This window comes from Stenella coeruleoalba, assembly GCF_951394435.1.
Source record: "Stenella coeruleoalba genome assembly, chromosome: 20".
In the NCBI taxonomy this organism is placed as follows: Eukaryota; Metazoa; Chordata; class Mammalia; order Artiodactyla; family Delphinidae; genus Stenella; species Stenella coeruleoalba.
In genome coordinates this window covers 54,133,107-54,156,530 of record NC_137166.1, presented here as the reverse complement: position 1 = coordinate 54,156,530, position 23,424 = coordinate 54,133,107, and the positions used below count along the sequence as shown (strand labels likewise).

The 23,424-nt window shown below is 42.5% G+C and overlaps 2 protein-coding genes across 4 annotated transcripts in view; one reads left to right on the top strand and one right to left on the bottom strand.

Moving 5' to 3' along the window:
• LOC307178861 (uncharacterized protein) overlaps nt 1-23,424 on the top strand; it is a 389,700-nt gene that overhangs the window by 171,810 nt on the left and 194,466 nt on the right. The gene's annotated exons all lie outside the window — the stretch shown is intronic.
• On the bottom strand, nt 6,500-22,910 carry LOC307178869 (uncharacterized protein). 3 transcript variants are annotated; one of them, XM_079907512.1, is made up of 4 exons: nt 22,864-22,901; nt 16,346-16,435; nt 14,054-14,794; nt 6,500-9,851 (listed from the first exon to the last, which is right to left on the bottom strand). In XM_079907512.1, the coding sequence occupies exons 3-4, from the start codon at nt 14,085-14,087 to the stop codon at nt 8,650-8,652; spliced, it is 1,236 nt and encodes a 411-aa protein (XP_079763638.1). In that variant the 5' UTR covers nt 14,088-14,794; nt 16,346-16,435; nt 22,864-22,901; the 3' UTR covers nt 6,500-8,649. The 3 variants fall into 3 exon arrangements, with proteins under 3 accessions (XP_079763638.1, XP_079763640.1, XP_079763639.1); XM_079907514.1 differs by lacking the exon at nt 16,346-16,435 and having other exon boundaries at nt 22,864-22,910; XM_079907513.1 differs by lacking the exon at nt 22,864-22,901 and having other exon boundaries at nt 16,346-21,068.

Sequence of the window (23,424 nt, the reverse complement as noted above, 5' to 3'; positions counted from 1 at the left end):
ACTCCACCATACAACAGTGGGAACCTTAGCAGGGCAGGAAGGATTCATTCAGCACAGTAAACTCTTACACAGAGACCAGCAAGGCAGTTTTCCCACACTTTCCTTCAAGTCACTGTGGTCTCTGGTGAGACCCTCAGCTGGACCCGACAATCCCCTCCAGGTCACAGACCAGCCCTGATCCATCCCCACGCAGAGCAGAGTCCCCTCACCCTCAGCCCAGATCTCAGCCCTCAGGAACGGGGGGACTCAGTCATGATGCTCAATGGTACATACAGATTAGAACATACGGGAGATCCTTAATATTATTTATTAAAGTTGGGCCCCATCCTGATAATACAAAAGAGGATCTCTGGTCAGGGGGCACACACGTATTTACAAAATGCCTCATCCATCTAACGTGAAGACTGCATTGAGCACCGACGGACAAACTGATAATGAAAATGTGGTGTATATATATAGAATGCAATATTGCTCAGAAGTGTTGCCATTTGCAACAACACCGATGGCTCTAGAACGTACTATGCTAAGTGAAAAAAGTCAGACAAAAACAAGTACCACATGGTTTCACTTACATATGGCATTAAAAAAAAAAAGTGGAATACAGTGAAGAGAGACTGGTAGAACAAACATATGATTTTGAGAAAGGGGTAAAGGGGTGAGATAAGAGGGGCATATTTCAGGGACTGCCCTGGTGGTCCAGTGGCTAAGACTCCATGCTTCCACTGCAGGGGGTTCGGTTTAGATCTCTGGTCAGGGAACTAAGATCCTACATGCCAGGTGGTATGGCCAAAAGAAAAAAAAAAAAAGTTAAGAGGATCACATTTAAAACTGCACAATAGATAGGTCACAGTGATGTAATATACAGCATAAAGAATATGGTCAATAACGTCATAATAATTTTGTTTGGGGACAAGATGGCTACTAGACTCATTGTGGCGATCATTTCATAATATATACAAATATTAAAACAGCGTATAGTGCACCTGAAACATATTGTACCTCACCTATATTCCAATTAAAAATAAAAAGAGAGGGAATTCCCTGGCAGTCCAGTGGTTAGGACTCAGCGCTTTCACTGCTGAGGGCCCGAGTTCAATACCCGGTTGGGGAACTAAGATCCCACAGGCCATGCAGTATGGCCAAAAAAAAACAAAAAAAAATTTTTTTTAAATAAAAACAAACTCCACTGTGGAGAGATACCATATAAAATTAATGTATGCGGCAAAGCCAGGAACCAGGGCTCATACCTCACTTGGTATCAGAATATACATTTTTGAGAAAAAAACACACAAATATATGGCAAAGCTGATCCAAATTTTAAGCCTTCTGGAACATAATAGAATTCTTTCCAGAAATTTGACACATGTAATGAGTGTGATCAACTTTGTAAACAATACACAGCTTTGTGGTCATGGAAGTATTCATATAATATGGAAACGGTACAAGTGAGTCAAGGCCTTTCAGCAATTACCTCAGCATACGCCACGCAGAATTCATACTAGAAAGAAATGACAAATGTAATGGAGGTAAGTGTTCAAACAATGCTCTCAATGGACTTAACGCTAAGAAAGTTTACACTCAGGGGAACTAGGTTCATTACTTATGAAGATCAACCAAAAAAAAAAAAAAAGATTAAGAAGATCAACCAGGATCAGATAGGACTCGGTGCTTTCACTGTCATGGCCTGGGTTCAATCCCTGGTCAGGGAACTAAGATCCTGCCAGCAGCATGGAACAACAGGAAGAAAAAAAAAAAAGGCTACTTAAAAAAAATAATAAAACTAGAGACTGTAATACAGAGTGAAGTCAGAAAGAGAAAAACAAATACCGTGTATTAACGCATATATGTGGAACCTAGAAAAATGGTACAGATGAACCGGTCTGCAGGACAGAGATAGACACAGATGTAGAGAACAAATGTATGGACACCAAGGGGGGAAAGTGACGGGGGGAGGGTGGTGGTGGTGTGATGACTTGGGAGATCGCGATTGATATGTATACACTAATATGTATAAAATGGACAACTAATAAGAACCTGCTGTATAAAAAGAAAAACTCATATGAGATGGTGTCTATCAATGAAGCAAGGATACCTGTGGAAAAGTCTAATTATCTGCATATTATTAAATGTTTTTATTCAATTATTTGAAGTTTCTTGAAAACGGTGTATTTTTTTTTTTTTTTGCGGTACGCGGGCCTCTCACTGCTGCGGCCTCTCCCGTTGCGGAGCACAGGCTCCGGACGCGCAGGCCCAGCGGCCATGGCTCACGGGCCCAGCCGCTCCGCGGCATGTGGGATTCTCCCGGACCGGGGCACGAACCCGTGTCCCCTGCACCGGCAGGCGGACTCCCAACCACTGCGCCACCAGGGAAGCCCCGAAAACGGTGTATTCTTATTAACGACCTATAACCTGAAGTTTGAAATCTGCTGTTATTCTTTCGTTACTCGCTATTCTTTTATCACCATGATGGTTTTAGGGAAGGGATGGGTAAGATGAAAGGACCTACTTCATTAGGTGGGATTTATTCATATCCAGATTACTGTGAAAAACTAGGACACTCACTTTAAGGTGCAATGTTATAAATAAACTTGACAGCATGGGGAGGGGCAGAGTATAGATATAAAACTATTATCTAAAATATAGTGCTTTTTGCGGTCATTGCCCCTTCTCTAGATTTGCTATGACTGAGGGCTATTGTTGATGATTATAGGAAAGGGTTACCCTACCAGATGATCGTGAAACACAGTACAACTGGACACTGAGAGAATGAAGTTTTCATATGAGTATCACGATGGCAGAAAAAATGGAGGGGAACAATGGTCTTCTGTCCTCTTAAAAGGGAATAGCTGTTGTATATCATTTATTAATGAAAATTAGTATTATTTCTAGACACTGAAGACATGGTGTTACAGAAGATAGTTTAATGAAAGGAACTAGAGTAAAGCATGCTTGTGAGGGATTCAAAAATTAATGTAATCTTTCCTTTATAATCCTGAATGAGTCATAAGCTTTCTATTGACCCCAGAGTATCCCACCTCTTTGGGGCACTTCATAAGACGTCGTTAGGCTCTCTAGGTTGAGGGGCATCTAAACAATTTCTTTCCGTGTTATATATAAAACGACATTCAACTTTGGAAATACATATTCATAATCTGCATTTGACTTATGAACTCCAAAGTGTATCCCTGATCATTTCTGGGACTACTATGAAAATACCAAGTCAGTGAAACTTCAGATTCAAGCTCCCTACAAACTGCCTCTCCTTACCTGAAAATACACAAGATTATATTTTTACATGCCTTTTTTAGCGCTGAAGTTAGACCCATGGTTTGCATATCTACATGAAATGAAAATAGAAATATAGTAAGCATATGAAAACTTTGAGGAAATAAAAGAACATTTCATAAATAAGGATTAAAAGGACACAATCTATCTTTTGTGTTGCAGTGCTCAGAGAAATAACCGGAAAAGATCAAGGTTCATGAGTTTCCTCTAAGAATGAACATACACAATGGGATTTATAAACTATAAATTTCACGTATGCACTCTCCAAAATATTTGTTGGGGTTTTTTTTAGGATTTTTTCAAAGGGTATTTTTTTTTAAATACATTTATTTATTTTTGATTGCGTTGGGTCTTCGTTGCTGCGTGCGGGCTTCTCATTGTGGTGGCTTCTCTTGTTGTGGAGCATGGGCTCTAGGCATGCAGGCTTCAGTAGTTGTGGTGCACAGGCTTAGTAGTTGTGGCTCGCAGGCTTTAGAGCACAGGCTCAGTAGTTGGGGCGCACAGGATTAGTTGCTCTGCAGAACTGGGATCTTCCCGGACCAGGGCTTGAACCCATGTCCCCTTAACTGGCAGGCAAATTCTTACCCACTGTGCCACCAGGGAAGCCCTACTTGTTGTTAATTACTTTTGCTTTTTTTTTAAATTAATGAATTTATTTATTTATTTTGGGCTGCGATGGGTCTTCATTGCTGCGTGGCTTTCTCTAGTCTCTGAGTGGGGGCTACTCTTTGTTGCGGTGCCCAGGCTTCTCATTCCGGTGGCTTCTCTTGTTGCAGAGCTCCGGCTCTAGGCACGCAGGCTTCAGTAGTTGAGGCTCGTGGGCTCTAGAGCGCAGGCTCAGTGGTTGTGGCCCACGGGCTTACTTACTCCGCGTCAGGTGGGATCTTCCCAGGCCAGGGCTCGAACCCATGTCCCCTACATTGGCAGGTGGATTCTTAACCACTGCGCCACCAGGGAAGTCCCTGCACTTTCGCTTTCTCTGCTGGGAAAAGATGGAACCCCACACAAAGTTTAGTTTGGAGGGCTTTCTGTGGAGACCAGGGTGGACCAAGTTGTTCCCAAAATGGCTAGAGAAAGCAGAGCAGAGAATGGTGATGTTCTTGCATTACGGTGGATACAAGACTGGGCTGTGGTGATGGTACTTGCTTGTGGTGTGAACCTACAAGTCCTGCCAAGGGATGGAGCGCTCAGGCTTTATTATCAGCCTGCCCTGATAACATGGGCGGAAGAGGAAGAGCTTGTACCGAGTCATAAGGTGTCTGTAGTCAGACCTCAAAAATGGAGTCAGACTCACAATGTTTTGGATTCATTTTGTACTTCTACCTTCCTGAACAACAAAAGCATAAATCTATGTTGATTTAAGGCATTTAGTTTGTGGTAAGTTGTTACAGCAGAAATAGAAATTTTAAAGAAATGATGTATATGGAAAATCAAAAGAATCTACAGGGCTTCCCTGGTGGTGCAGCGGTTGAGAGTCCGCCTGCCAATGCAGGGGATACGGGTTCGTGCCCCGGTCCAGGAAGATCCCACATGCCGTGGAGTGGCTGGGCCCGTGAGCCATGGCCGCTGGGCCTGCGTGTCCGGAGCCTGTGCTCCGCAACGGGAGAGGCCACAACAGTGAGAGGCCCGCGTACCGCAAAAAAAAAAAAAAAGAATCTGCAGAAATTTCTAGAAAGAGTATACGATGCAAGGTGTCAGGATACAAGTACACCATGCAGGAATTTATTGAAATTTTATATAGTAGCAATTTACAAATGAATACTGAAATTAAAAATGTAGTATCTTCTTTAAATGCTCAGAAAAGTAAAACTAGAAGAAAAATGTGTAAATCTAACAAAACATGGACTTTTATATGAAAAACTACAGTGGTCTGAAAGAAATCAAAGATGACATTTAATTTAAGTCATTTTAGAGAAACACACCACAGTGAATTGCTAAAGAAACACAGCATATTCATTGAAGGTAAGACACAACATAGAAATGATGACAAATCACCTCAAATTGACATACAGGTTTAATGCATTTCTCCACAAAATTTTTGAAGATACAAACAAGATTTTTCTAAAATAAATATGGAAGGCAAAAGAAATAGAAGAGCTGATATATCTGAAAAATACTATGTGGGCAAAAAATATATCTGAAGTGGTTGGAATCACTCCACACAATAACAAGATTTATAATACAGTGACAGTAATCAAGACTGTGTGGGATTTGTCGAGTGACAGACACACAGACCAACAGAACAGAATGAGGAAACCAGAAACAGCCCTACAGGAGTACAGCGTACCCTTGAACAACACGGGTTTAAGCTGTGTGGATTCACTTATAAGTGCATGTTTCCCAAAACACACTATCACAGTACTACAAGGTCACAACTCGGTTGAATCCAAGGATGCAGAACCACAGACATGGAAGGCCAATATTAAGTTATACGTGGATTTTTGACTACTCGGGACTCAACACCTCTAACTCACTGCACTGTTCAAGGGCCACTGTACTTCCGACAGATTTTTGACTAAGGTACCAAGGCAATTCAATAAACGAAGGATTTTCAAAAACTGGTAGTAATCAATAACATGTTCACAATGGGGGAAAAAACTCCATTTAAACTTCACACCTGTACAAATATTAGCTCAAAGGTAATCACTGGTTTAAAGGTAAAATTATAAAACTAAACAACAAGACATTTAGTAAAAACACTGCAGAATAAAATTTTGATACCCTATGGATAACTGCTCTTCTAAAAAATTGCTTACATATATTATCTGGTAAACATTTCCAAACATTAATTTTTTTACTGAAGTATAGTTGATTTACAACATTCTGTTAGTTTCTGCTGTACAGCAAAGTGACTTAGTTATACACATATATACACTCTTTTTAATATTCTTTTCCATTATGGTTTATTCCAGGAGACTGAATATAATTCCTTGTCCAAACATGAATTTTTATTAACCTAGGGTAAAAACACCTTGGGCAATTGATTTAAACAGTGTTTTACAAGCATTTTCAAAAACCATATTGCACAATGGAACATACGTGTGCCTCAGGTAAAGAAATGTAATAAATTATTAGCATGAAGATAACTGTATTGTTTCCTAATCAAGAAATCAGGAGTTTCAAGAGTAAATATTCGGGGCTTCCCTGGTGGCACAGTTGTTGAGAGTCCGCCTGCCGATGCAGGGGACACGGGTTCGTGCCCCGGTCCGGGAAGATCCCACATGCCACGGAGCGGCTGGGCCCGTGGGCCATGGCCGCTGAGCCTGCGCATCCGGAGCCTGTGCTCCGCAACGGGAGAGGCCACAACAGTGAGAGGCCCGCGTACCGCAAAAAAAAAGAGTAAACATTCGCTGTTTTGTTAAACAGTCTGAATCCATTTTATGATGTTGGACTACTGACAGCTTTAGGCAGCAGGACAACCTCTTCCTATTCTACCTATGTGGGCAAACTAATTAAAAAAAAAAAAAAACAACCTGAGGACTCCCTCCTTTGATACAAACTGAAAGTTCAAATCTCATCAAGTGATCTCCTTAACACACGAAGCCATTGACCATTCCCTGTTCTCTTCAACCATTTTTTGAACACCTTGGAAGTCTCCACCCTTCCCATAGAAAGCTGAATTATATAACAAACATTCTCATAACACTTCCATATAAATATCAGTCTCAATAACGAAACCAAATTCTGTGTGGGGTTCCACCCTATTCCACTGAATGGCCACAAGTGCAAACCAGCAACAACAAAAACAGGTCTTAAGGGTGAATACATGAAATTTCTAGTTTATCCACCAAACAAAAATGTCCCCATTGTATGTGGTTCATTTTGAAGAGAAAACTCATGAACATAGAGCCCTAAAAATTATTTCACTGAGCACAATAAAGGAAAAATGTGATACTACATGATCTTTTAATTTTTCTATTTTGCATATGCTTACTATTTTCCTAGTTTCTCTCCATCTAAATCAAGGTGCACACCATGACGTTTATTTAGACACATAAAAGAACAAGAAAAAATACATTCATATACTGCATACTCAAGAATGGGGAGCAGGTATTAAGGAGTGTTTTAAAAACTAGCATTCCCAAGGTAGAGTAATGCTGTAATGTTCTGTTCAGTATGGACTGTCTGATGATTAGTAGGATGTGAGCCCCAAGTGAAGGTTTTCCGCATTCACACATTCATGAGGTAATCTCCAGAATGAATTCTTTGGTGAATACATTCCTTGTCAAAAGGCCAGGCCACAATAATTACAATTATTGGTTTCAATCAGGAATGAAATTTCTAATAAAGCATAAGATGGGGACACCTGCTAAAAGCCTCGTCACATCACTACATTATTAAAGTCTCTCACCAATATGGATTGCCTGATGGCATTAAGTCAGGCTTGAAAGCACACTGAAGAATTTGACATGCTCATTACATGTGTAAGACTGCTCACCATTATGAATTCTCCGAAGACTTGGAAGGGCTGAACTCTGACGAAAGACCTTGCCACAATCATTACTCTTGTAATTTGCTCCGTTATGTATTTTCCAATGAATTCGAAGTTGGGGTTTTTGACTAAAGACCTTGGCACACGCATTACATTTGTAAGGTTTCTCTGCAATATGAATTTCTTGAGGCCTTGTAAGGGTTGTCCTCTCACAAAAGACCCTGCCACACTCATGACATCTGTAAGGTTTCTCTCCAGTAAGAATTCTCTGAAGTGCAAGGACTGCATTTCGATTAAAGACTCTGCCACACACATCACATTTATATGGTTTGGATCCTGTATGGATTATCTGATGATGCCAGAGAGTTAAGCCATGATGAAAAGTTTTGCCACACACATTACGTTTGTAAGGTTTCTCTTCAGTATGAATTCTCCGATGAATTGCAAGGTATGAATTTTAACCAAAGACCTTGCCGCCTACATCACAATTATGTAATTTCTCTCCTGTACGGATTATCTGATGCCTACTGAGGTACGAGCCCTGATGAGAGGTTTTAGCCACACTCATTCCATTTGTAAGATTACTCACTATTATGAACTGTTGGATGACTTGCAAGGTTTGTGTTTTGACTAAAGACTGGGACACACTCATTCCATTTGTAAGATTACTCACTATTATGAACTGTTGGATGACTTGCAAGGTTTGTGTTTTGACTAAAGACTGGGACACACTCATTCCATTTGTAAGATTACTCACTATTATGAACTGTTGGATGACTTGCAAGGTTTGTGTTTTGACTAAAGACTGGGACACACTCATTCCATTTTTAAGGTTTCCCTCTAGTAGGAATTTCCTGATGAAGTCCAAGGACTGCATTTTGATGAAAGACTGTCACATACGTCATATTTATATGGTTTTGCTACTCGATGGATTATGTCATGCCTACTGATGCCTGAGGAAGAAAGAAAGATTTTCCCACAGACACTACGTTCTCCACAGTATGAATTCTCTGATGAGTTACAAGGTCTGAATTTTGACTAAAGACCTTGGCGCACACATCACATTTATGTAATTTCTCTGCTGTATGGATTATCCGATGTCGAGTGAGGGTTGAGCTCTGATTAAAGGTTTTACCACAGTCATTACACTTGTAAGGTTTCTCTCCAGTATGAATTCTCTGATGAACTGAAAGCTTTCTTTTCTGACTAAAGACCTTGCCACACTCGTTACATTCATAAGGTTTCTCTCCAGTATGAACTCTTTGATGAATTACAAGGTCTGAATTTTGACTAAAGACCTTGTCACATACATCACATTTATGTAATTTCTCTCCTGTATGGATTATCCGATGTCGAGTGAGGATTGAGCTCTGATTAAAGGTTTTACCACACTCATTACATTTGTAAGGTTTCTCTCCAGTATGAATTCTCTGATGAACTGAAAGCTTTCCTTTTGTACTAAAGACCTTGCCACACTCATTACATTTGTAAGGTTTCTCTCCAGTATGAACTCTTTGATGAATTACAAGATCTGAATTTCGGCTAAAGACCTTGTCACATACATCACATTTATGTAATTTCTCTCCTATATGGATTCTCTGATGACTCCTGAGATTTGAGCCCTGATGAAATGTTTTGCCACACTCATTGTAAGGTATTTCCCTGTGTGGGCTCTGGTCTTGTGTCAGTATTGAAGGATGCATAAAATATATATTAGAAATGTTGGTTTGGACAGGAGGAGAAATTCCTTCAACTGGTGAAAATGAGGAAGTACTGCTGATACTCTTCTTAGCTTTATTAAAATCATCAATTTTCTGTTTACTTTTAAACATATGCAGTTCATCCTGAAGGCTTAACACAAGTCTATTTCCAATATGGTTGTTTCCTGCATCCCTTCCACCATGTTGACTTCTTCTGTCAGTGACATTTTGGTTATGGGATGTAGGGATATTTCTGCATTTCCTTTCATCATGTCTCCACTGAAATCCAAAGTCAAACATATTCTCCTGTATTTCCGAGAGGTAAAAAGGTTCCTGGATTTCATGTCTTCCCAAAATCACTGTTTGGAATACTCCTCCTCTATCAATGTTTGATTTTAGCTGTAATTTCCTTACCACGTGTATATGTGAAATATCTACAAGATATAAAGAACCATACATTTCCTATTCATTACACTGCATGATAAATGTTTCACGTTGAATATGTGATATTAAACAAAAGTAACACTTTTCTCAAACAGAGTTACGAAACTTTTCAACCATGGTGTTAAATTTTTGAAGAACAGTAAAGAATAGGATTCTTCACTACAGAAAGAGTGATTACACGTAATTCAAATTAAGTTCAGCGTAGCATCGTTTCAACCACTGTGACAAAAACATTCAAATGGAAAAACTTACATTAGCTCTCAAAAAAGGGTATTTTCCACGGTGACCACAAAGCACATACCAACTAACAGTAAACACACAAATACCAGAAGTTTAAAAAGGAAATCTTAAGGGAGATGCAAGAAGAAGTGAGCTATGTAACTAATACTGTTATTCAAGCATCCCTGCTGGAAATGGTTTCTGAGTCATCACGGCTGCACATATTGATTTAGGTCATCTACTGAAAAAGTTTTTCAATGGATGAAAGGGAATCATTTTTACAGTGTGAGTAATGAGGAAGGTGGAGGGATGGATGATGAAGTGCTGCAGAAACTGGGGAGATCAAGAGAACAACTTAAATACGTGACCAACGACAGTGATTCTATCCACATCAAGAGACAATGTAAATGGACTTCCCTGGCGGTCCAGTGGTTAAGACTATGTGCTTCCAAAGCAGGGGGTGCAGGTTCCATCTCAGGTCAGGGAACTAAGATCCCACATGCTACGGGGTGTGGCAATAAATAGATAGATAGATAGATAAATAAATAAATATATAATACAATACAAAAAGAGAGACAGAGAGAGACCATGTAAAGAAAGACCAGGACTGATAACAGGACTGAGTGGAGGAGAGGGAATAATAAACATGGGGTATCATAGCTTGTGATTGCATATATGTGTGAATAAAACTGTATGAGGCAACTAAAAATAATGTGGTTAAAAGAAAAGAAGAGGGGCTTCCCTGGTGGTGCAGGGGTTGGGAGTCCGCCTGCCGATGCAGGGGACGCGGGTTTGTGCCCCAGTCTGGGAAGATCCCACATGCCGCGGAGCGGCTGGGCCCGTGAGCCACGGCCGCTGAGCCTGCGCGTCCGGAGCCTGTGCTCCGCAACGGGAGAGGCCACAATAGTGAGAGGCCCGCGTACCGCAAAAAAAAAAAAAAAGAAAGAAAGAAAAGAAGAGGACTTCCCTGGTGGTGCAGTGGTTAAGAATCCACCTGCCAATGGAGGGGACATGGGTTCGAGCCCTGGTCCAGGAAGATCCTGCATGCTATGAAGCAACTAAGCCCGTGTGCCACAACTACTGAGACTGTGCTCTAGAGCCCGTGAGCCCCAGCTACTGAGCCCACATGGCACAACTACTGAAGCCCACATGCCTAGAGCCCATGCTCCTCAACAAGAGAAGCCACTGCAATGAGAGAAAGCCCGCACGCTGCAATGAAGACCCAATGCAGCCAAAACTAACTAAATAAATAAATTTACAAAAAGAAAAAGATTAAACTAAATTTTAAAAATTAATTAAGGGAAAAAAAGAGAAAAGAAGAATTGGCCCAGCAAGTAACACAATACTATTCCTTGTTTTTTGGCCATGCCATGCAGCTTGCTGGATTCTTAGTTTCCCAAAAAGGGATCAAACCTGAGCCCACGGCAGTGAAAAGAGCTGAGACCTAACCACTGGACCACCAGGGATTTCCCAGTACGATTCCATTTATAACTGTGGAAATTATACTCTGGGTATGGGGCCAAAACAAAAGGGATGTAAAAAGAGAGAGAATGGGACACTGAAGCAATATAGCAGGTTTACATTTATTACATTATTTACTACATAAGGTATCAAATTGAATATTCCATAGGCCCCATTTCTATGCATATAATCACAAAGTACATACATAATATCCCAGGAGATGTGAAAGAATGTTTTAGCCGAAACCTAAAGGAAAAACTACAATAAGGCCATCAAAAAGAGAGTTTCTTCCATATAAAAACATACAGATACAAAGAAACTGAAAAGTATAAAAGCTCCCCAGAATACTGTAAAAAGAACAAAACTATAATATAATGCAGCAATTACATTGTTGGGAATATATCAAACAAAATGAAATCACTGTCTTAAAAGATACCTACACTTTGGGCTTCCCTGGTGCCGCAGTGGTTAAGAATCCGCCTGCCAATGCCCGAAAAACGGGTTCAAGTCCTGGTCTGGGAAGATCCCATATGCTGTGGAGCAACTAAGCCCGCGCGCCGCAACTACCGAGCCTGCACTCTACAGCCCACGAGCCACAACTACTGAAGCCTGCGCACCTAGAAACCGTGCTCCGCAACAAGAGAAGCCACCGCAATGAGAAGCCCGCACACCACAAGGAAGAGTAGCCCCCGCTCGCCACAACTAGAGAAAGCCCGCGTGCAGCAACAAAGACCCAATGCAGCCAAAAATAAATAAATTAAATAAATAAATTTATAAAAAAAAAAAAGATACCCGCACTCCCACATTCATAACAGCAGTAATCACAATTGCCCAGGCACTGAAACAACCTAACTGTCCAACAGATGGATGGGGAACAAATCTGGGAGATACACAGAATGCAATTTCATTTACACATAAAGAAGAAAAAAATCCTACTATTTTTAACAGCACAGATGGACAGTGAGGATATATACTCAGTAAAATTATTCAGAGAAAGAATAAAACTGAATGATCCCATTTATGTGCAAAATATATTTTTTAAAAAAGAGGCATGCTGGGACTTCCCTGGTGGTCCAGTGGTTAAGAATTCGCCTTCCATTGCAAGGGACGCAGGTTCGCTCCCTGGTCGGGGAACTAAGATCTCACATGCCAAGAGGCAAATAAGCCCAAGTGCTGCCTCAACTGAGCCCGCGAGCTCTGGAGCCCGCCCGTCACAACTAGAGAAGCCTGAGCGCCACAATGAAGACCCAGTGCAGCCAACAAAAAAATAAATACATAAATAAAAATAAAGTAAAATTAAAAAAAGAGGCATACTAAGAGCAACTTAAAGTAGAACAGCTGTTACTGAACTCCGGTAGCAGAATGTGGAGATATTAGTCAAAGGAGTAAATGGCTGAGGTAGCAAAACAAGCAGACAGGGCTTGAGACAGCTCCTTGCAGGTTCTGAGGTGCCAGATGGAATGAAAGAGCAGCCAGTGTTTTCCCATCTTCTGATTAGGTCTTCAAAGAACACAAGATGGGGGTGGAACCCAGAAAGGCTCAGGGGCTGGAGTCTGGAGGCATCAGCTCTGATCTACAGAGACTGAGAACTGAGCATCCAAGGGAATCAAGTCCAAAAGGAGAGCTGAGAGAGCAACAGACCCCTTTAAAACAACCCTGTTGGGGCTTCCCTGGTGGCGCAGGGGACACGGGTTCGTGCCCCGGTCCGGGAGGATCCCACACGCCGCGAAGCGGCTGGGCCCGTGAGCCATGGCCGCTGAGCCTGTGTGTCCGGAGCCTGTGCTCCGCAATGGGAGAGGCCACAGCGGTGAGAGGCCCGCGTACTGCAAAAAAACAAAACAAAACAAAAAACCCTGTTCACGCTCCTCAAAATCAAGCAGCAACAAGTTCACAGGGGCCACATAGCCGAGTGCAGCAGATCATGATAAAGACTGCCTTTGTCTTTGGTGGAGCTCCCGCACCACTGGAGGGGGAAAGAATACATTTTACATGTTGAGGGACCGAGTGATAACTAAGGGAGAAGAAAAATTTCCTCTCAGACTTGACAACGAATAGATTTCTGTTTTCGCAAACAACTCTCCCATTTGGTAGAGTTTCCCAAACACTACTAATGCTGCGGTGGGTCTGGAAACTCATCCAGACCCACAAACTCATCCACCGCTTGCCTCCTTCTCAATGCAGAGGGAACGATGAAATATGCAGACATCTAACTCTTTTCCAGTAGGTACTGAATCAAAAGCACAGAGGTAGAGCACAGGGAATGAAATATTTTAAAAGTTTCCGCTTGGGCATTAGACACACTTAATCACTTAAAAAACTCCTGGTGTACCACAAAGTGGCCAGATCATCTGAAGAAAGGGCATGTTTAAACTCCTGATGCTAAATCAAGAAGCTTTTCATGCCTCAGTCAACGTGGCTTTGAGCTCAGTTAAGCAAGGCAGGGGATTCCAAAAGGCAAACCAGGGAACATGCAAAGATACCCTCCTGACTTCTGGAGGGAAGTTATCCTCACCCACAGAGATCAGGTTCCTGTAGGTCTCCAACATCACGTCCCTGTACAAGGCCCTCTGAGCAGGGTCCAGGCATTCCCACTCTTCTGGAGAGAATTCGATGGCCACATCATTCAATGTCAACTGTCCCTTAAATAAAAAAACATTTCACCAAGAGGACGTGAGGAGAGTTCTTATTTCCATACAAAATGAGTAGAGGTAAAAGATCAATTAGGTTGAAGTATGTATTCTGACAGATCCATGGAAAGGTATTTGAAGCTAACTGGGTGTGTATTTTAATTTCTTATGCTTTGTCATAGAGATTACAATATGCTTCAAATCAATTTACCCTTCTCATTCTTGTGGGCAATACATAAAATATATGCAAATAAAAATTCAACACCGTGTTGTCCATGTGGAAGTGTTAGATATTACGTTCTATACACTGAGGGATAATCATCCTTCTGGAGGTGGAGGAACATGAGTGGTGTCTTCAGAGACGACAGAGTCCACAGTGGCTCTATAAAGAAAGCTCAAGACCTCCAATTATGATGATGATAACAGCAGCAAAGAGGAACATTATGGGCTTCCCTGGTGGCGCAGTGGTTGGGAGTCCACCTGCCGATGCAGGGGACGCGGGTTCGTGCCCCGGTCCGGGAAGATCCCATATGCCGCGGAGCGGCTGGGCCCGTGAGCCATGGCCGCTGAGCCTGCGCGTCCGGAGCCTGTGCTCCGTGGCGGGAGAGGCCACAGCAGTGAGAGGCCTGCGTACAGCAAAAGAAAAAAAAAAAAAAGAGGAACATTATATGAACACTTCCTATATGCTGTGCATTACTCTAAATGTTTTACTCTAAATGTTGTTAGCAACATCAAAGCTCATTAAAGAAAGATCTTTTCCCAACTTACAGAGGAGAAAACTGTGTCAGAGACACTCTGAAAAACTCGACTGAGTTCAGCAATCTAAGGAATCATACACTAAGCACATGAACTTGGTTGGGCTACACCATGGTTGGGCTCTGGAACTGAAGCTTAAAAATCAAAGAGTTAAGTAACACATAGAGCATTAAAATTTCATTGACAGACGATTACCTGAGAAAACTTTAAAGAAGTTCAAGGTAAACAACATGGAACAGCCTAAAAGTTCATTATATACGTGTACACGTACACATACACACAAAATGTTAGTAATCTTATTACTATTTAAACCATGAACATGATACTGTAGAAAAAATTCAAGGCCAGGGAATATATTAAAGATATAATATGAATTGCAAAAAGATATCTATAGATTTAAAATCATGATGTCTTTTATCTAAACCATGGACTTGCATATCCATGCACATATGCACACATGTCAACGATAAATTAACTGAAACGAGAGTGGTCTCCTGACAGATTTTCAGACTATTTTTTCATTATCATATTTATTCACGTGTATTTCAGGATATTTCTTATAGAAATGAAAATGTACAAGCTGTATTAAACTGAGTTTCTCAACATGATTCTATAGTAGGCTACTAAAAAAGAAAATAATACAGACATTAAAAAAAACAAGAATACTTTAACTCCAATTTCAATAACTATATTCAAAAATATAAATCTGTCCATTTGAATTTATACAGATAGGCATTAACAAAAACCAAAAAGGGTTTCTGTTTTTCCACTAATAAAACATTGATTCAAAATTAGAAAAAAATTTTTTTAAATTAGAAAAGTTATTACTACTATACATTATTTTAATAGACTAAGAATAAAATTCTCACAATGGTAAAGTAAAAAGTTTCTTGGAGAATTATAAAACATAACAAAAAAGAATATGGAAAAAATATATTGTTATTAAGAAAGAACATTTCACCAACGTCGTGATCAGAAGGAAAGGGTCGATGCATTCCCTCTGACGTTACAGTGGAGTGAAGGGGGCTGGTCAGGTCTCCTGCCTTTCACCACTGTACAGTGTGCCTGAGCAGGGACCACTAGAGGAAGTAACAGGAGGAAAACAGAGAGCTAGAGTGAAAGACAAATCTAAAGACAGGAAAGGCAAACAGCAAAAGGAAGGAAAAAGACATTCTATCCCACAGACAGCAAAAGTAAACAGAAAAACTGACATAAGAGACAAAAGACATTACGTAATCATAAAAGGGTCAATTCTCCAAGAAGATATAACAATTATAAACACGTACTGAGGAAAGGCACTAGGTAAGGATGAATGCATAGGTGTCAGGAACAACACCTCAGAGTCAGAGAGGATTAGCGTGTCCAAAGAAGGGAATTTCAGGATGGATACACTGAAGAATCAACTGAGAACATGACTTCACCTGAGAAAGAGCCATTTCTTACTCCTTCTCTCTCCTCTTCCTCCTCTTCAGGGCTTCTTCCTCAGACCATGTGAGTCTTTAGAGGTCGATCTTCAAAGTTGGAAACAGGCTGTTTAATGCTTAGAATCAACACACCCCCTTCCTGAGTCACCACCACACGCACAGGGAAGCCCTCAGCATGGGGAACAGATGGTCCTCTGCTGCCCACTGTCCCAGGAGGGGCTCAGGACAGTAACTCCCACACACAGACCAACCAGTGAGTTTTCCCACCCTTTCCTTCAGATCAGGCTCCCCTCCTGGTGAGGCCCTCACGTACCCAGCAGCAGTGGGCACCTCAGCTGGACCCGACGATCCCCTGCAGGTCACAGACCAGCCCTGATCCATCCCCACACAGAGCAGAGCCCTCACCCTCAGCCCAGATCTCAGCCCTCAGGAACGGGGGGACCCAGAGTCCTGATGTCCAATGACGGATCCAGATTGGAACATCCTGGGGAACCTTAAGTATTATTCATGTTGGGCCCCATCCCAGCTCCTTTAAAAGGCATCTCTGGTCGGGGGGTATAAAACATATGAAGATGCCTTACTCAAATCAATGTGAAGCCGGGGCTGAGCACCACCTAGAGGAGGTGAGCCCAGCACACCTCACGCTTTCTTTTTCTTTTCAAGCACTACTGAGGTATAACTGATGAATAAAAATGGTGTACATATAGGCTGTACAACGTGATTATTTGGCAGATTACACAATGTACAATAATTATCAGCATCAAGTAATTTACATTTCCATTAACTCACAGTTACCATTTTGTGCCTGTGTAGTGAGAACACTAAAATTCTACTCCCTCAACAATTCTCCAGTATATAGTAACACACTATGATCAACTGTAGTCAGCATGGTACACACAGATCCCCAGAACCTACTCATTCTACAAATGACAGTTTCTAACCCTTGGGCAACATCGCCCCATTTTCTCCACCACCCAGCCCCTGGTAACAACCTTTCTACTCGAGAGCTCTATGAGTTTTACATTTCTAGTTTCCACACAGACTTTACCTTTTTCTGTCAGGCTTATTTCAGTGAGCATATTCATTCTAGGTTCATTCATTTCGTCACAAATGATAGGCTCCTTCATTTTTATGGCTGAATTTTGTGTGTGTGTATATACATACATACATAGATATATATTTATATATAAAATCTCTTCATTATTCATTCGTCAACATTATGGTTCTTTCTACAACTTGGCTGTTGCGAATAATGCATTAATGCTCATTGGCGGCAGACATTTCACTCAATATACTGATTTCATTTCCTTTGGAGATCGAGCCAGAGATGGGTTTGACAGATTGTGTCTGTTCTACATTAAATTTACTGAGAAACCACCATACTGTTTTCCATAATAGCCGTATCATTTACATTCCCACCAACAGGGCATTAAGGGTGCTCTGTTCTCTGTATTGGGCCTGTGTGTGTGTATGTGTGTGTCTGTGTGTTGAGACAGATAAAGAGAGGATAGTACAGAAACAAGCAAGAGCCTGGCAGCAAGAAAGTTAACAGTTATTTCTTCCCAAGGATGAGCCTCTAGACTTTAGATCGCTGTGGTGTTGGGGCCCTTTGATTCTTGAAACAATCTTTCCAAACATGACAGGACTTTATGGTCCGTGCTAGACACATACCTAGCAGAAGCTCCCTGCTCAAAATATTCTGCCATCTGACATAGAACTCATAATTTCCCATATGGACACAAATAAACTAACAAACTCTTACGGGATCCAACACAGTCTCCAGACCCTCTCTTAATGATCCTCATATAAAATACCAAATAACAAACCAAGCTCTTCAAAACTCATGCATCAGGAAAAAACACATATGGAGACACCCAAGGATCAGTGGACCCAAAACCCCATACTTTCATTTACAATGATTCCAGCACAAACACTGTCGTCTCCAAAACCTACCAATTAAAAAGATGTCTCCAATGATACACATGCCTCAGTGAGACCCCAACATGCCCAATGAAGTGCTCTCTTTTGTATCTTTCATAGTGCATCTGAAATATTCTTCACTCACAACCCAAAATGCTCAAAAATAGCAAAGGTAATGCGAAAAATGATCTCTGAGACTTTCCCTGTATTACTTGGAGGTTTACACGACGATTCTTGCCCTCCCAAAAAAGCCAACACAAGTCACTGCTTAGAGTGGATTCTACAGGGCACCCTGTAGATCCATTCCTGCGGTACCACGGCAGCCACCCTCCTATACCCAGAGCTCCCTATGGGTACATCTCAGGCCACAGCTCTAACAATACTGGGGGGAAATGGTTCTCTCTTTCTAAATCCACTGTCTTCATTCCTCCTCAGGAATGAAGGTGTGACCCAATGTAACCAATACATGCAAGCCTCAGTCTCAGCATCTATGTTACAGGGAAGCTGAGCTAGGAGCCTACGGCACCTCAAACCCACAACCACCCATAAACCCGTGTCCTGATGCTCCAGACAGAATTAAGACATCCCTTGCCAACACTTCCCCACATCCCTTGATTCCACAAGGGACAAGTGCACACATTCACTGGGCTCAACTGCGGCCATATCCCTCGTGCAGACTCATACAGGCTCTGCTTCACTTCCCCAACTTCTCTATCTCTCCTCCAGGCGAACAAGAGGAAACGTGACTTCTCTATCTCTCCTCCAGGCGAACAAGAGGAAACGTGATAAAGGGCACAAAGACCTCTCAGCAAAGATCTTGCAACAAGAACACAGAAGCTCCCGCCCAAAGGACACTGGGCGTTCAGTATGAAGGTCAAAAAGCTGGCCCTCTGGAGAATACTTGCTAGCAACTAGGGACGTTACGGAGTCCAGTTACACAGGCATTTGAGTTCAGTGAGACAGTTACAAAGAGAGAGCATCCCTAAGTTTCTTGTCTCCTGTTCTCCCTACTCACATCGAATTGGAAAATACAGTCCCTATTTAGGGCACTCTCCTTCACATTCCCTTAGGTTCTGGACCTTCTGCCCCCCCCCTTAGCACAGTGAAATCACTACCGCTGACTCTGAGCAAGTGAACTGCTGGAAGGCAAAGCACCTGTCAAGGTGGCGACTGGTCCCTGGATGTGCACACCTGGAACACCTGTAGCTACAGTAGAGCAGTAACGCAGCAGAATAAACGTGAGGACACCTGACAACACTGCAGGAGGAAACCAGTTGTACAGGGCTTCTTAGGCCTCCCTACATCTTTTTGCTCTGGAGTAATTAAGTAGGCACACAAGGTAAAGATCAATAAGCGCTGAAATACCCAGAACAAATATGGGAACCACCCTCATCACCTACCCTGTTACCTTCGTATTCCCTGAGGAGTACTCAGCCCAATGGAAATTCCTAGCATCTGAAAACATCCCACGAGTGAGGCGTTGCAGTGACCCTGGGAAAAAGATGAACACTGTGTCCTTCGGTGGAGGTTAAGGACAAGAGACTCAAAATAATCAATGGAGAAGTGCGTTTCTGTTGAGGGTGACTGATATTGAGGCAATAAAATCTGGTTAATGTCGCAGAGATTGCCGGGGGGTGGATGGGGAGCCATCTCTGAACTAAGACCTGAAGGAGGGTGTATGGCCAGAATCATGCTCATTTAAAAGAAAAAGGTAAGAGGAGCAACTAAGATCTGAAACATGAAAGGTATTGGTGTGAGAGAGAAAAGGTAATGTGACCAGGACAGAGTGAACCATGAGAACAGGGTCAGCTCCCAGGATGAGGCTGAAGACGCCGGCTGGGCCCTGAGGATGATACAGGTCTGTGTAGCTACAGGAAGGAAACTGGATTTTGTCCCGAGGACAAATAAAACCCTAGCATTTTTGCTTTTCATTCTGGGATGACTGGGAACCGTGAAAAATTCTAAATAACACAGGACACTCTCACTAGAAAGAATTCCCACACACAAACACACAATTTGGCCAAACACTTCAGGAGTCAATATTCCTCAGACTCACAGTTTCTGAGTCTAGCCTCTCATCTCCATATTACAGGTGGGCTCCCTGAGGAAGCCCAGAGGGGAGACATGTCTGAGGAAGCCCAGGTTGAATCCAGAGAATCAGGTAGAACTAAAGTCTGAAATGGGATCCTGAAGGGCCAATGGGCAGACTTTGTCCTCATCGCCTGTCGAATTTAAAACACCAGGACCAACCTTCATGTTCCTGACCAAAGGAAACTTCTCTTTCAAGGTCTGATCAATTCAATTGAGTATTCAATTCTTCTTTCCAGATCTCAGTAAAATATTTAAACATGCAGATTCGCAAAAATACAGCTACTGGTGAAGAAAACATTGTAAGGGGTCAGCTGAAAAATAAACTGTGAACAAACTTTTTCATCATGAATAGATGGCTCTGTTGGAGGAAGGTTCCAAGTCAATCCAACTCATCCTTCATCATTTGCAAAGAACACTAAAGAGGGACCTGAGTGAAACATCTTCCTGTCACCTCACAGCTATTTTAACACACCAAATAAAAGAGAAAAAAAACAAATATTAGACTAACTGGTTAAATTAGGTTTTGACTGTTAATGTAAAAGACCAATGACCTCTTTACCAAATACTCATCAAAATAGTCTAAAATTATTTACTAGTTATCAAAGAAGTTTTCCAATATATAAGATGAAGAGGAAAAGCACTCAGGCCTCATAGAAACCTGAATCAATAAAAAGAAATAATTTGTGAATTATTTTTAATCTAAAAATGCTGGTGTCGAAGTCTTTCAAAAATTGAGGATTTACCTTATTTAGAAAAGAATGACATGAGTAGACTACCTAAGGGAACCAAACTTATTCCAGAAGTTAATAATTACCCACAGGAAAGTAGAAATTGAATGCGCGAAGATTTATTCCAAGCTACACAAAGAATTAAATGTAAAGAAACCAGAAAGAAAGAAAGAAAATTCATTACAGAAACCAAAACTTTTAATGTTCCTTTAAAGAGGCACCATGTGGTGACAAAGCTAGTCATTTCTTGTGCCACTAGTCTCTCTCCTCTCCTCTACCTCATGCCAGGAAAATGGAAGGGGGTGACCCACAACTGTCTGAGTCAAGTCACTGTGCCTTGGCCGAACAGGAACTGCAAATGGAAGTTATCTTCTCTTACAAATACTTACAAAATACACAAACCTTTCACTTTTTGCACTTCCCATCCTCATCTGTCTAACTGAAGCAAATAAATTTTAATTCCTTAGATTCTAAAGCTACAAATCAACATTATCACAACATAATCATCCGTATCCAAACAACTCACCACCCATCTGGACCCAGTTTCTCACCTCTACCTGCACCACTATGTGTTTCCACTTCACTCTGTTTAGCTGTCTCCTATTTCACCTGTCTTTTTGTTCCCCTCTACACGCCTGCTGTTTCTCCCCTCCCAGTTCTCCCTCACCCTTGTCCTGCGACTTCTTCCCCTTCTTGCTGCTTTCTCCCCAACCTTTATGATTGTCCTAAATATCCATGTATGTCTCCATCTTTTTCCCAAACTCAGCTCCCTCTCCGATCTCCAGATTACATCCTTTCTGTAACTGCTACAATGCCTTAGTCTGCACTCTCTGGCACCCCAGGTGGCTATGCCTCCTTCCTGCTTTCTCTCTCCTGCTCTTCTAGTCACTAGTTTTCCTCTCTTTCTCTCCCAGCACCACGGTTCTCTGAAGGGCACGGTTGCAACTCTTTCGCTCTCCGCCCACTCCCTGTGTGAAGTGCCTCCCTCCTACCGGTGATACAAGGCCCCTCCCTATGTTACTATCCCATCGGTTCTCTCTCATTCTTTCCTCCTTCTCAGTTTTTCTGCTTCTCTCCCAGTCGCTCGGTCTCTGCTTCTCCTGATCCCCCTCGCCCACGAATTTACAAGGATGAGGGATGGTGACTGAATAAGATGCCACCCTACCAGAAGAGACTATTTTCCAGCGAGGTGGAACCTGGGGACAGACATACACTGGGTGTCACAGGGCTGGCCCAGGTCACCTCTCCCTACGCGGGGTGAAAGGAAGAGCTGACTAGGAAGGAGAGGCCTGCGGAGCAGAAGCACCGGCCTGAGGAGACGCGAGGACAGAGGGGCTGGGAGGGAGGGAGGGAGGGGGTCTCCGGAGAGGGGCGGGCTCTCCAGAACCCCAGGACCGGGGAGAAGACGCGGCCTCTCCGGGAGCGCGGCGGCCGGCGCTGCCCTCCAGGGGCCGAGAGGGCCAGGCTGGGGGCGCGAATCCACCTCGCGGAAGAGAACTTTACACTGCGAGGGCGAGACATTAACAGGTTTGAAGCAGGGAAATGTTGCGAAAGGCGGTGTCTACGTGGACAAGGTAAAAAAGCCAAGGTCAGGGACCAGCCTCAGAGCGAATTCAAACCCAAAGGAAAAAACACCCGTCCTGTGACCGCGACGTCTGGATTTACTCGGCGTGGAGGGCCGGCTGCTGTGATTTTACCTCCATAGTGACTGCGAGACCCCGAGGATGGAGTAAGGGGGACCGCGCGGCACATATACACTACAAAGAGAAAACTTACAGTCAGCCGCACGACGTTCACCTCGAGCTCACCGGGTCTGCTTCCGTAGGAAACCGCGGACACGCAGAGAGAAGAGGCGGGGCTTCCGGGGCGGGGCCTGGGCGGAGCGCTACGTGCGAGGGGCGGGACGGGGAGAGTGCAGGTCTGCGGAGAGAGCGCGGGAGTGCGGCGCAGGGGCCGAGGTTCCCCTACCTTGACCTGTTTAGTTAACCGTCCATAATACTTTTAAGGTAAAAGCGTGCAATTGTATGGGCCGGTTTTGCAAAAACTAAGAAGATTCTTCGTAAGTTAAAAACAGATTAAATAAAAAGCTTTTTTTTTTGCCAACAGATTTCTCGCACGTCCCGCTAGTGAGGCTGAAGCAATTCAGAGCTCTGGAAATTTGGGTCTCCAAGTGGTAGCTGTGGGGCGGTGATTGGAGCCTGGAACATTTGCTGCAGTTGCAATTAATATAAGCACTTTAAGGAAATAAAAACTGGATTTTTCTTTGTATTACAAATGAAAATGTGCATTAAAAAAAGAACTCTAGCTATGTAGAATGGTTATTTCATACTGAAACCC